We start from the raw sequence: 15,428 nt of genomic DNA on the forward strand, positions 1-15,428 counted from the left end.
CTAATAGAATACAGTCTAATTAAACCAAGTGATGCTGAACAAATCAGTTTAGGAAAAGGCCTACTAGAAGTAGTAGGTGGGTTTTGCTGTTTGGGCAGCAAAGTAACTTACAATGGCTGAAGCAGACAGGATATAAAATGCAGCCGGGCTGTAGCACGAAAAGCGTTTCCAGAAAGAGGAATTTGTTAATACCTAATATAAACTTAAATACTAGAAAGTCTCTTTCTGAAGGTATTTGTCTGTAGTGTAGCCTTGTACAGAAGTGAAACATGGACAATAGGCAATTCAGATAATAAAAAAATAAATAATAATAAAAAAAATGGAAACTTTTGAAATATTACGCCAAGGAAGAATGCTGAAGATTAGGTGGGTAGGCCAAGTAAAGAATGAGGATGTACTGAAATGAATTGAGGGGAGGGGGATTTATACCACAACTTGACTGAAAGAAGGGACTGTTCAGTAGGATACATTCCAAGCCATCAAGGAATTGTCTGTCTGGTAGTTGGGGGGGATATTGTAGAGATAGACCAAGGCATTAATGCAATAAGCAGGTTGCCGATGGAAAGGCTTGCCTAGGATAGAGTATCTGTAAGACCTGCATCACACTAGTGTTCAGTCTAAAGACACCACGACAACAGTGTTCTAGCAGAAGTTTTGTGCACTGAAAGAATAGAATGATTCTGGAATGCTGTTTTCGGAATAAGAATAATGGAACAAGAACGCAGTCTGAGTGGGTGAAGGGTTCGATTGGGTGGAAAGAGTGAGAGGGCAAAGGATGCAGAGTAGGATGTTTCCACTAAAGTGTGCTTTCTTCCCTGTAGTGATGTTTCACAAAGTAACCACATTGAAGTTAACAGAAAAATATCAGTTAACTATATTGTGTAAGGATGTGGGGAGGGGGGTGGAGGTTTTGACTTGGTTGGGTTCTAGACTAAGATACGGGTTGTCTAAAATGAAATAGCTTGCACATTTACTCGATGCTCCGCATTTCTACCACCAAGGAAGTTGAGATTACGTTTGTTTTCATATGGATTTCTGGAGTACTGCAATAAGAGAAATGAAATTTTTCCAAAGGGGAAAAAGACTACTACAGCAGTATGATTACTTAATGGAAAAATAAAACCTACCATGTTGTGAAATGACTTTTACAGTCTGTGTAGCAGAAGTTCTGTCCGATTTTTCCTCAACATGCCACTGTTGATTATGTTGCTCTCTTGTCCATGTGATTAATTCTGTAGTGTAGTGTATTGTAGTGTAGTGTAGCATGTTGTGATGGTTGCTTGCTTGTCTGTGCCGTCACTTGTCTCCTAACATCCTGTAAACCTCTGTGGTAGGAACAAAGTGGAATTTGTTTCATATAAGACTTTCTTTTCTTTTTTATATTAAAATAGAAAAGAAAACTAAGTGTCAGAGAGTACCTGAAACATTGGTCTAATGCTGGCCATTATCCTCATACATTAACGTTGTTTCTTGCTCATAAGAAACTGCTCACGGTCTACACATCCCAACAGTGCTGCAGTTTTTCCTGGTGTTAATATGATATACAGTTTCACATTAACTCGGTAACAAATACTTCATAATTGGTTACCCAGTTTGTCAGCTTTCCAAAGATTATATTCTTTCCATGTTGACTGTGGAGTCATTCCTGCTTTCATGTAGGAATATTTACTTAAGCTTTACAGTCGCTGTTAATGGTTGCTGTCAGTTTCCTATTTTGCCAGCGGAAAGGGAAGAGTGGGAAAAAAATTATTTTCATGTTAACACTCGATAATGACCGAGAAGGTTGAAATCGGTTGTGCTCTGATAAAATGAGTTTTATGTTTACTTATTTTGGTACTCCATCAGAATGTCTTTCGTGAGAGGAAAACAGTGCTACAGATTCCACTTTGTCACGTTGTGCATGTGTTCATTTCACTCTCTGCACGTGTTCTTGTGGTTGTTGGTGTAGCTGGAGAGCAGAGACGACGTGGATGCCTGTGCCGTCCTGCAGTTGCCGCCCGTGCCTTCCCTACCGTCCCTCAAATTCCTTGACGATATCCCTCTCCCGCCTCACACCTCATGTTCTTGTGAACAGCCATGTGTCTTAGAAAAGAAAAAGTGTTTTGAGACGAAAATTTCCTGGAAAGATCTCTCCCTGTACTGTGGAGGTTATCCCCCACTGAACCGCAGGCACAAGATGAGAAGTTCGGTCAGGAAATACTTAAATGCAGTGAAGAATAGGGACTCCCCGAGAAAAGCAGTTCGTCGACTGAATGAAATTGAGCCTCTGGCACCGTACACCACGGAGCCTCCCGGCGCACCGCCATTGCCGTATTCGACTCAGTCACCTCTATCTCCCACATCCCCTAGGCCACGGTCCTTCCTGTGGGATGCGGGTTGGCATTCCCCTGGGTCAGGGGAAACCTTGCCTCCACCATTCGAGCCAGAGTCTCCCACCGTCCCCTATCCGTCCCTTGATTCGTACCACGGCCGGCAGCAGCAGACTGTGTTTTGCTTCCCGGAGATGACGTCGGTCTCGTCAATATCCGACCTGGACGAGTGCATGGTAAGTACTGTGACGTCACAGCATAACAGTTAATTTGACGCACTTAATAATTTTTTTTATTTCACATTTTTGTGAGAATGTTGTAGTGAAGAAAGTGACTGCCGAGGTAAGTCCCAATGTTTCAGATTACTGTTTCCATTGTTTTTGTGAAAACTGTGGTCATTGAGAAAGCTTAAGTGTCATATGCTAAATAATATAGTGGATTACCTGAACAGTGAAATTACTTATGTGTTTTCATTCACTCTAAGTGACTATCCCAAGAGCTGTCAGAACTATTTGTTGTTTGAATAATGAAGTCTAGTTCACAATTTCATTTGTTTTCAGTGAACCAGTACAGGCCTGCTTCAGCTCTAAAAACTTATTGCAGCAGATGGGCTTTACTGGTTTAAACTGGTCATTGCAAACAAATGAAATTGTGACCTAGACTGCATTTTTCATATATGTATAAACAAAGATGATGTAACTTACCAAACGAAAGCGTTGGTATGTTGATAGACACACAAACACATGCACAAAATTCAAGCTTTCGCAACCAATGGTTGCTTCATCAGGAAAGAGGGAAGGAGAGGGAAAGATGAAAGGATGTGGGTTTTAAGGGAGAGGGTAAGGAGTCATTCCAATCCCGGGAGTGGAAAGACTTACCTTAGGGGGGGGAAAAGGACAGGTATACACACACTCACTCTCTCTCTCTCTCTCTCGCTTGCTCGCTCGCTCGCGCGCGCACCCACACCCACACACACACACACACACACACACACACACACACACACACACCCCCACACACACACACACACACCCCTCTATATATATCTATCACTGGTGTCTATACAACAGCATAGTACTCTCTTTCACAGCATTATTTATGATGTAAAAACAGTTCAGATTGTAATTTACATGAGTTCTGGTTTCAATTTATTGTTTCACTTAGTCATTTTTGGCCCTTTAAATTTTTATTTTCGGCTTCATACAGTTACTTTTTATTCCATTTTTCTAATTGGGGTATCCGCATTAATGACATGTATGACCACAACCTATTATAATGGAATTAAGCTCTGTTCCCATGTTTGCGGGAAAATGATGGTAAATTAAGAGCCCACTTTCTTACAAAATAAAATTTTGTTGTATTCCTCATCATGGTTCACCACAATTTTGGCAGAATCTATGGGTTTTCCTTCTATTCCTTTTATTTCTTCTTTTGTTACGTGATGTGTGCCTTGTGGCTGTCAAATGTCCGAGAAGGAAAGGAATACTTAAGCTCTTATTTTTAAAACAAGCTGTACATAATGCAAGAATCTCTAATTATGTAAAAATGACAAAATTAGCTTCCAATGCGTCCTGGCAGAGAGCTGCCAACCAATATAAATGTTGTTGATGGTGTAGAAGACGACTTGATCAAAGCAGATGATGTTGCAGACTGATCAGCTATGTCTTTACCATGGTGTTCATCCTCCCTCTGAGGGTATCACTTGCCAGAAATTGGAAGAAGTGAGGTAGACACTATTGGAACACACTGCTTACATGCCAGAACTGTCAATGTGTGATTTGAGACTGGTGCTGGTGCGAAAGATGTCACGCACAATAGGCTGGTGCCGTGACTCGCACTTTTGACAATGAGGTCATAAAGTTGGTGCCAATATGATGTGCTAAGTGCGTGTCTAAAGCAACAGATTATGCACAAAAGTGGTGTACACTTGACTCAGTGGAAAAGCAGGTTGATTAGTCCTTAGGTGTTTAGACTTGGTCTGAGTTTGCTATTTCAGACCGAGAAATACTGTATGGTAGGAAAGCTTGTGAACTTGTGTAATGTGCTTTACTTAGTGCACACAAAATATTGAGCATAAATGTATGAAGACAAAATTATAGATTATATCCTGTGAAGCATGTGGCAAAGTTCATGTAGTACTGTGTTATCAACATAACTGCAATACATTAATTACATTTGCCAAAGTGATTTCTGCACTAGTATCATACCCATAGTTGCATATAACTCTCTAGATGACCAAGCCTACACTGCTACAACAAATCACTACAAACTGTGTACAGTTTGACCACTAGTCACTTTGTGATTTGAAACAGTTATAGTTGTATAAAAATTGTACATTTACAAATAGGCAACTGGTTGCAGCTATTTCTGAAAATTTGAAAACCAAAATTGCACTTCGAGTCTGACTGCATTTTCATCAGTCCTTAGAACTGACGGTAGAGGCCCTGTGTAACATAAGAATACTGAAAATTTTAGCTGGCTAGGAGGCGTGCTTGGATAGTCCAGTTGTGAGGTGCTGCTCCTAAAAAGTAAGAAATCAAAATTTGAATCCCAGTTCTGGCATAAATTTAAATTACGTGATCAGATGGCAGTCTGTGATTACAAAATATGGCATACTGCTTTGACACAGTAGTTTTTCCAAGGTTTTGTTCACCACAAAGGACTTTTTTAACTAATACATGTGCCTTCTCTTTTAGTTTGAATTGAAAGAACTAAAACGCCGCCAAGAAGAGGAAGAGCGCAAACGTCAAGAGGAACTGGCTGCCAAGCAGACACCTCCACCTAGCTCTCCTGATGAACAACCATCTGAAAAGTGAGTATTGAGTGCAGTTTCTCTCTCTCTCTCTCTCTCTCTCTCTCTCTCTCTCTCTCTCTCTCTCTCTCTCTCTCTCATATGACTGCCATACATTTACATTACTGAGGTAAACACTGTTTCGACAAATTCCCTTGTTTTAGGGTGGATGGAGAAATGTCACCAGAGGCTGAGCAAGTGCAAGTGAATGGTGAGGATACAGAGGCCAGAGAAGGTAACTAACAGTGCAGATTACTCTCTCTACTGCACAAGGTGGTTAATGCAGTTACAGCTATAGTAGTCTAGGAAAAATAGAAAAAAAACTGTTCCCAGAAGGCCGAGAGTCTTGTAATGTAGTTTAGCCCCATTTCCCATCTGAAACTTATAGATCACTGTATCATTTATATTTTGATAACGTCGAGGTAACACTTGTATACTGAGAGAGGGGAATCAAGAAATATTTCACTGTATTTGACAACGAGAAAAATGGTGGTGGAACTTCAGACTACTGCTGTAATATCAACAAATGAATGCCTCTTGGGAATAGTTTTAGATTAAATGTTGTTAGCAGCAGCATCTCAGATATGTTGGCTAACAAATAATGTACGACTACACAGATGTGGGTGCAACCTGAAACAGCATCAAAACAACTGAAATTACAGTGTCAAATTTACTTATTTAAGAAATATTGTTGAAGATATCTTGACAAAAATGTATTAAGAATGAATTTTTTACTCTGCAGGGGTGTGTACACTGAAATGAAACTTCCTGGCAGGTTAAACCTGTGTGCCAGTCTGAAAATGGAACTTGGGATCTTTGCCTTTTGCGGGCAACTGCTGCATCGACTGTGCTATCCGAACACAATTGAAATGAGCAGCTGCCTATAAAAGGCAAAAGTCCCAAGTTGGAGTCTCGGTCTGGCACATAGCTTTAATGTGCCGGGAAGTTTCATATCAGTGCACACTCCACTGCAGAGTGAAAAATTCATCCTGGAAACATCCCCCAGGCTGTGGCTAAGCCATGTTTTTGCAACATCGTTCCTTCCAGGAGTGCTAGTCCTGCTTGTTTTGCAGTAGAACTTCTGTGAAGGTAGGAGACGAGGTACTGGTGAAGTACAGCTGTGAGGATGGGTCACGAGTTGTGCTTCGGCAGCTCAGTTAGTAGAGCACTTGCCGCAAAAGCCGTAGGTCCCGAGTTAGAATCTCAGTCTGGCTCACAGTTTTAATCTGCCAGGAAGTTTCAAAAATGTGTTATTTAAACTTGGTAGTATCAGTGTAGGGAAAATGTGGCATACAGCAGTACGCGGATGGTAGTATTGTACAACGAAAACTTAATCTGAAAATGTTACTGTTCTTTTACGAGTCAGTTTGTGCTTTTATCTGGTAAGGTGTTCAGTCTGTTTTGATGGTGTCTGTCTGGAGATGGAAGTTCATACCGCAGAAACATGTCAATTTCAAAGTGATCAAGTTTTAGGTTGATTAACATTGTAAGTATGGACCTATGAAAAGGATGTACTAACTTTTGCCTCTGTTACTGTTTAATTGTGCTGCAGAATGACATGTCACCTTAGGCTAATTTGCTATGTGATTATTCTCTGCAGTTTCTTAGGACAGAAAAAGAAAATAAAGCCAAAGGATGCGACAACAGGCTATACGGATAACTTACACTTTTCCTAGAAATGTTATACACACAGTTAATTGCGTATTGCAATGTACATCTGAATTTCAGTTGATTTGTTGTTCTAAAGAAGGAACCTTAATGTTTTGTATAGTGAATTATTGTTCGAAAGTATTTCATATTTTATTTATTTTTTGTTGAAGATTTCTTGCACCAATTATTAGTGATTTTTGTTTTGCTTCTATATGGGTGAAGTGTTTGCTTTTTGTTGCATTTCTGCCAGATTTGTTGCACTTCTTTATTACCATCATGTATCTCCTGGTTTATTATTAATTATTATTATTATTATTATTATTATTTTGTATGCTATTTATGTAGCATCCCCTTTAGTCAACCAACTTGAATTTTCCTAAATTCATATGACTCTATCTTATTCCACTTATCTTCCTATGACAGTTTATCTACTTCATGGAAAGTGACTCGAAGCCGTTGGTGTATCATGTGTTGTGAATACAGAAACAAATGAAATTAGGTTTCAAATTGAAGTGACAGGTAATTAGCTAAGAAGACTACTGTGATGAGGAAAGTGTAGCACACAGTTCATTAGACATAATTTACACTTTCCTGATTTTTTTTTTTCATCCCAAAATTTATCAGTGTTCTTCATGAGTGAGAGTTTTAAATTGAGTGTTGTCTCATAAGTAAGGTGCACATGAAATAAAGTGAGCAAAAAAGGAACATAATGAGGAAATGAATGTTGTTCCAAATAGATCCTTGCATATTAAAATATGTTGTTTATCCTGACATTTTTCAGTGTTATCTCAGTGTCAGCTTAAGCCTTATTTTGATGAAATACCATATACAGGGCTATTACAAATGGTTGAAGCGATTTCATAAATTCACTGTAGCTCCATTCATTGACATATGGTCACGACACATTACAGATACGTAGAAAAACTCAAAGTTTTGTTCGGCTGAAGCCGCACTTCAGGTTTCTGCCGCCAGAGCGCTCGAGAGCCAAAATGGCGACAGGAGCCGAGAAAGCGCATGTCGTGCTTGAAATGCACTCACATCAGTCAGTCATAACAGTGCAACGACACTTCAGGACGAAGTTCAACAAAGATCCACCAACTGCTAACTCCATTCGGCGATGGTATGCGCAGTTTAAAGCTTCTGGATGCCTCTGTAAGGGGAAATCAACGGGTCGCCTGCAGTGAGCGAAGAAACGGTTGAACGCGTGTGGGCAAGTTTCACGCGTAGCCCGCGGAAGTCGACGAATGAAGCAAGCAGGGAGCTAAACGTACCACAGCCGACGGTTTGGAAAATCTTACGGAAAAGGCTAAAGCAGAAGCCTTACCGTTTACAATTGCTACAAGCCCTGACACCCGATGACAAAGTCAAACGCTTTGAATTTTCGGCGCGGTTGCAACAGCTCATGGAAGAGGATGCGTTCAGTGCGAAACTTGTTTTCAGTGATGAAGAAACATTTTTTCTTAATGGTGAAGTGAACAGACACAATGTGCGAATCTGGGCGCTAGAGAATCCTCACGCATTTGTGCAGCAAATTCGCAATTCACCAAAAGTTAACGTGTTTTGTGCAATCTCACGGTTTACAGTTTACGGCCCCTTTTTCTTCTGTGAAAAAAACCTTACAGGACACGTGTATCTGGACATGCTGGAAAACTGGCTCATGCCACAACTGGAGACCGACAGCGCCGGCTTCATCTTTCAACAGGATGGTGCTCCACCGCACTTCCATCATGATGTTCGGCATTTCTTAAACAGGAGATTGGAAAACCGATGGATCGGTCGTGGTGGAGATCATGATCAGCAATTCATGTCATGGCCTCCACACTCTCCCGACTTAACCCCATGCGATTTCTTTCTGTGGGGTTATGTGAAAGATTCAGTGTTTAAACCTCCTCTACCAAGAAACGTGCCAGAACTGCGAGCTCGCATAAACGATGCTTTCGAACTCGTTGATGGGGACATGCTGTGCCGAGTGTGGGAGAAACTTGATTGTCGGCTTGATGTCTGCCGAATCACTAAAGGGGCACATATCGAACATTTGTTAATGCCTAAAAAAACTTTTTGAGTTTTTGTATGTGTGTGCAAAGCATTGTGAAAATATCTCAAATAATAAAGTTATTGTAGAGCTGTGAAATCGCTTCAATCATTTGTAATAACCCTGTATATGCGGTTAATACATGGCATCAAATAATCCACAGACCCTAATTTTAAGGGAGGGAGGGAAAGAAAGAAAGAAGTATTGGCTTTAATTTGTTTTATTTACAAAAAAAATTCTAACATACAGATTCTATTCATAATCACTTCCATTGTCATCACTAGCAGAATTGTTGTCGCCATCTTCCCATAGTGTCTCATCCTCTGTTCTGTCCAGTGAATTTGTGATACATTTTTTTAAGAATTTTTCTGCCAGTGTTAGGAGAATGGAGTCCAATGCATATTTCACCCACTCACAAATCTGGGACAGAACCGGTTGCTTGATTTTTCAACTCTTCGTGAACTTAGGGCTTTCATTGGCTATCCATTGCATATTTCGCTGTTTAAGTGCAGCTTTGAATGACCAATTTATACACAGATTGAGTGGTTATGGGACAGAGGATATGTCTCTGTGGATAATGACCAAGTCAGTTTTTGCGTTATGTAACTTGTCTTGCACTTTCTCAGTTGTATATACGTGGAAGCTGTTCAGGACCAATGTGTCATGTAAATTCAGTAACACACCAGGGCGAAATTGCCAAACATGTCATGTAGCTAACCGTATTGCCATTGTCCATTCACCCTTTCAGGTTCACTTTTACCTATATGCCTTTCACTGATATTTTTGGAATAGTTCTCCTTTTAAATGCTACTTAAGGTGGTAGCTTTCACCCATTATCAGTTGCACAAATCGTCACTGTGCGCCATTGCTTCTCATTGCCATCAGTTCATTTTGTGGCACCAGATTCCCCTTTCTTGTTCACGGTGTTGTGAAGCGGTACGTCAAAATAGATCGGAATTTGATCTGCGACACCAATTTGCGGTAATACATAGGAATGTTTGGGGCATAAGTATATCGTGTGGTGATGAAAATTCACTACTTTTTCCTCGTAATCACCTGGAAGTCATTGGATGATTGTAGTTTTCATCTGTAAGTCTAATCCATTTCGACTGAAAAATCTTCGTAGCCAGCCCCGGTTAGCTGTGAAACAGGTGATGCCTAGTTCTTTGAGTTTGGACATTTCACTAGTCACTGCACATCTGTATTGTTACTTCTCATCTACATAACTGCAGAGCCTTTTTCTGATGTGAAAATGCTTCACTTTTTTGCTACAAAATGAAAGTTTTCCTTTAGCTGTGTGCGAGCGACAGGAGAACTTGTAGCCATAATTAACAAGTTGACATGTGATTAGCACTTTACTTCTAACGTGCTACTGATGTGTCACAGACTGAGGTTGCAACATTGTTATAGTATTACAGGATTTATAGTATACAGATGTATAGTATTACAGGAGCAGCTCTAACCTTATTAAAATTAATTTACACATCACAGTTATTCGCCCTTAAGTTCTCAAAAAAAAAACTACTACTCATGAATTATTTGCTTGTACATGGTACTGGTTTCCACAAACTCATTGTGCAGAAATCGATGTCCAAATTTTTAAGCCCTCTCCCCACTTGTCTTATATCTTCAGATCAAAATAATTTTCACTGTGCACTTGAGACCACTTGTGGCTGCCGTTAAAGAAGAGATTTATTTAGGGTACTGGAGCTTATCTATCCTAGCTCTTTACAACTCTCAATATCAGTAAGGTATTGAGCAGAATGCTCTCCTTTTCCGCACCCCCTCCAATAAATATGTGGTGAGTAACTTATTACCATATGCAGGATTAATGTGTGACAATCCACATTACATGTTACGTGTCTGAAAACAGTTGAAAGCTATTGTTGACAGCTTCTACACAAGTAGTTACCATCCTGGGTGTTTCTGTACTGTGTATTCTTGGGTGATTGCATTTTTCAGGTCTGAACTATGTCTGACCATAACTTTAGTCGGTCTTGAATCCATATGTTGGTGTAAAATCACAGATTTTTTTTCAGTAGTTTCCTCTTAGTATTCTTTGGCATAGTATCTTATCTGTATTTAACTTGGAACTGCAGTATTGTTCCACCAGGTTGCATATTCTCGGTGGCATAGAATGTTTATGAAGATGTGTAGTACTGTGGCTGTTGCTAGTATAATGAACTTAAGAATACATCGATCAACACTTAGAAGATGAATGAATCTCAAACTTTGAGCTGGTAGTGTGGTAAAGGAAGAGGAGAGTGAGATTGGAAGTATGTAAATTTTTCTAAGGGGTATAGACTGCAATTTGTGTTCAAGCAGGGTAGGATGAAACAGAAATTGACAATTGATTGCAACAAACAATACCACAAAAAGTTGTGTTCAGGTTTCTCATGTCTTGTTGACTGCAGAATATGGTTTATACCAGCTTTGCTGTATCTGTTTATCTGGGCCAGGATTGTGGTATGTCTTTACATGTAGCCATGTGTGCATGACAAATGCTGTCCTTCATGTATCTAATATCCCTCCTCCAGTGGAAAGAACCAAAGTACCTTAGAAATTCCTTAGCATGATGTACTGTCTTCAAATGGCATGTCACTGCTGCATATCTATCTAAGCTTTCCTTTTCTAATTGTACAACTTCAGTACATCCTTGTTTATGAGAAGGGTCCTTGCACAACACAGTCTGAGAGATTCTTTAAATTATGTATGTAAATTATTATGTTTGTAACAGTTCTTCTGTGTCCACGTTGTTAGATATTTCCACTGTAGTTCTCTCATTGTGAATGACAATGGTAAACAGGGGCTACATTTTATATTTTGTTATAGACATTGGTATTATTTTGTGTGTGTATGTCAACAAAGACACCTTACTTATGGGTCTACACTCACTTGCTTTTCAGTGCTTCTATTACCTTATGTGTTTGTGGTGCTATAAAAGCTTTGGTGAGAATTCTTGCGCAAAAATAGCTAGGGCAATAACCACATACAGTAATTTGGATATTTTTGGCAGTACTGTGCATTTAACTTGCTTTGTAGCTTGTGTTTAGTGAGTGTGAAGTATTGAAACTTAAGTAACGGTTCCTTTGCCCTCGTGCTTGTAAATCGTTGCCCTCAGAATTACATGCACACACTCATTCTCACACTCACAATCACATTGTGCACACCTGCAACTGTACATTCTGTCAATTAAAGTTCATATCTTCCTCTTCACAGCTAATACTGCTATTGATGATGCTGCTAATTCAATAATTGCTGCAAAAAGTTCTTGGCATAACAAAGACAGCTTGTTAATTGGCAGTTATCTCAGTACCAGTTTCTATCTTGGAGAGTACGACTGTATGTGTCACACATTACTTGCATGCAAACACATATATTCATTGTCAGTGAAAAATACCTTGGACTAAATCTGCTGTAGCCTTTGTTGACAGTAGCAAGGCAGAGACCCAGATCTCCAGACATTCTCACGTTTTTAACACTTCTTATGTTCAGTTCACAATGGTTTTGAGTGTAGAAATATGCTGTTCGGGAAATTGGTTTGAAACATTACCAAAGGGTTTTAGTTACTGGTTAAATCAGGAACTGAGCTGTTGTACCATGGATTTGTTATTGATAAGCAGTAATGTGCTTGACTGAATCTGAATCAGGGTGCAGGGTTTGTAACTCTGCGTTAATTTTGCACTTCAGACAAGATAGATTGTTGTCAGATGGTGTAAGCAACTAAGTCTATAAGACACTTGGATTTGTGAAGGAAATTCTTTAAATAATACGTAAAATGTGAAGGGTCACTCAAAATTCAGGGCCATCGGTATGATAATACTTATGCAAAGTTGTTCTCCTGCACACGGATATGTTATGACAGTTAACATTCGTGACTGAAAAAGGACGTCTGCAATTTTGACCTCTGCTTTTGAAGTGTGCAAGAAAACCAATCAGGACGTATCATGATCGTACCAGGTCTCCACCATTTGTGTGAGTGCAAAGGGTCTTCAATTATACAACTTTAAAAGTTGTTGTGACAGTGCATATTTTTGTAGGTTTCATAGAGACAAACAAGACATTACAACAACATTCTGTTTTGCAGCCAGTTGTCTATCAAATAAGTAAGTTACATTTCACCAATGTATTGTGTCATTGAAATGAATGTAACAAGAAGGTGCTGCTGTAGCTGTGCAAATAGTGACTCTGCCTATGGAGCAGAATGTAACACAAGGTGCAAAACGAGCTACAGTGATGTACAGAATAAGGGAGACATTTGACACATGTGCAGGGTGTCTTACCATTATGAAATTGTTTCAGGTCAAAATAATGTGACTGTATTGTGACTATTCGGTGTTGTGATCAGTGGCAAAGCACAGTAGTGAAACATGTAATGTGATTCATCAGTTTAACTGTTCACGCTAGAGTACAATGTTATTACACAGGCTTGTTAGTCTGAATGAGGTGTGTGCGCAAACAAAAATGTGTGTTGCTACGACGACTTTTAAATTCAAACTCGTACAAAGAGGTAAGCAAAGTTTTAATTTTCACCTAAAAAAAAATAGAGTTGTAACAATGAAACAGGGTGACAGTGTAGTCCACTACATATTCAACCTTAAATGAGAGACATTTTTCCCGGTGGTGGAGGCCTCAGTTGTGGAAGTTTGCATTTTGGCCATTTGGGAACTTACCTTGTCGTCCATCTAGAAATGCCTGCTGCTCTGAGCTTTCTTCTTGTGAAGAAATGGGGAGAACTCGCTGGATGCCTTGTCGGGAGAATACGGAGATCAGGCAAACTATGATGACCTGAAGAAGCGACGTGTACAACTATCGTGTGGGGTATTGTGGAGCAAAAACTCCCCTTCAGGCATCTTCTTGTGACATTTGCTGTAATGTCACACAATTGGTGGTGGCCTTTGTCATGTTCAAAATGTAAAAACTGACCCCTTACGTTTTTCCACTGTGGCCGCTATTTGTGCACCTGGGCCGCTACTTATAATGTGATTCTTGGTTATTTACAGAGATACGGTCTGCCACTTCAGACTTTTTTGAGCAAACTGGAAGCATTTCCTCCATCACTTTGTCATACGTCTGCAGAGTGCTGTCGTCCACTTCTGTCAACTCAATACGAATTGTTGCATTTTCCCCCCTTCAGATGCAGGAAATCAACCAACACGTGATGCTGTACTTTATCAGTAGGCTGTGCCATTCTGCTTTGGTTCTTCTAGCAGTGTTCTGCTGCACCGTGGCATGGGGATTCCTGTGTATAACACAACTGCAGGCATTTACCAGCAAACCCAAAAAATTAATTTTGTCAGTTTAATTTTTTGAAGGCATTTTCATCATCATCATCATCAGTTTGCAGCTCCAGTTTCCTGGGTGCTAGTGACAAGCCTCCCAACTTTTTATATCCATGTCCGACTCTCCCTTTTGGTTTCCATACCAAAGATAAACTACTTTCAATCACATCCTTGTTAACGGTGTCAATTCATCTTCTTTGCTGTTAGACATGTCTTTTCCCATTTATAGTCAATACAAGGAATTTTATAACCACTGTGGTTTCTTCCATCCATTTCACATGACTGTACCATATTAATCTAGAGTGGCAGAATTTTTCCTGTATACTGAGTTTTACGCCTCATGTATTTTATTCCTTTCATTCTTTACCTTATCCTTTTACATTGGTCTTGGTGTATGTCTAACAAACTTCATATCAGCACCTTAGCTTTGGTTGTTTTCTTGCGCTCTCTCTCTCTCTCTCTCTCTCTCTCTCTCTCTCTCTCTCTCTGCCTGAGCACGTGTCTCCAGTGAATTGAATAGGTTAAAACAAGAATACATAGTAGGTACCGAAGAGGGCTAGTTTGTATGGTGTCCCGTACTCGTCCATATCTCCCCCCCCCCCCCCAATTGTTGTGTCTTCTTCTTCTTCATCTTCTTCTTCTTCTTCTTCTTCATCTTCTTCTTCTTCTTCTTCTTCTTCTTCTTCTTCCACATCTTCTTCTGCCCCCACCCAACCCCCTCCTCACTCTTCGAAAGCCGAGGTCACAGTCTGAAACTTCCCATTTCAGATTGTTGCTGTTTACTGTTCTATGACACTCTCTAGTCAGCTGATACTTTATTTTTTCTTGTATCACATGCATAGTATCCTACTAAACTAGATGAAGCTGATCGTTAAGTGTCAAATTTTTGCGCAACAATGCTGTCGACTTGACAGGCACGTACGATTTTACTACTGAAGTTCATTACAATTTATATATAAATGGGCAAACTTTGCTATATGCTAATGGCAGCAATGATTTTGTCAGTATTGGGACTGGTTTCACAGCCCATAGCAAAAGAGTGATACTTTCTGGAGTGAAGGGTCGGCCTTGCGAATAATGGTGCATGTGATGACAGTGCGGTGTGTTTTATGTTTGTCCTCACACCTCCCTGCTACATCCCACCTCACTCACGCCTCAATCGTTCACTCTGCCCTGCCCTTCACCCATCTGCCCACCCACGACATCACTCACACCTTACACCTTGCACCCCGTGTCACGTGCTACGCCCACGAACGCGCCCACTTGTCCTGACCGGCAGCCACTCGCAAACCGTCCACCAAGGCCGCCAGCCAGCCAGTGGAGAGGCCAGTCGTTCGTGAAGGTGAGTGCCACTTTCTCCTCCT

At 40.2% G+C, this 15,428-nt stretch overlaps 1 protein-coding gene across 5 annotated transcripts in view; it reads left to right on the forward strand.

Moving 5' to 3' along the window:
* LOC126425232 (spectrin beta chain) overlaps window positions 1-15,428 on the forward strand; it is a 535,456-nt gene that overhangs the window by 469,984 nt on the left and 50,044 nt on the right. For 3 of the 5 annotated variants that reach the window (XM_050088188.1, XM_050088189.1, XM_050088191.1), the window contains exons 36-38: window positions 1,949-2,545; window positions 5,006-5,121; window positions 5,265-5,335. In XM_050088188.1, coding sequence (XP_049944145.1) covers window positions 1,949-2,545; window positions 5,006-5,121; window positions 5,265-5,335 — 784 coding nt within the window. Of the gene's footprint in view, window positions 1-1,948; window positions 2,546-5,005; window positions 5,122-5,264; window positions 5,336-15,343; window positions 15,407-15,428 lie in introns of all 5 variants that reach the window. The other 2 variants (XM_050088190.1, XM_050088192.1) reach the window with 2 other exon arrangements.

Source organism: Schistocerca serialis, chromosome 10, assembly GCF_023864345.2.
Source record: "Schistocerca serialis cubense isolate TAMUIC-IGC-003099 chromosome 10, iqSchSeri2.2, whole genome shotgun sequence".
Classification (NCBI taxonomy): Eukaryota; Metazoa; Arthropoda; class Insecta; order Orthoptera; family Acrididae; genus Schistocerca; species Schistocerca serialis.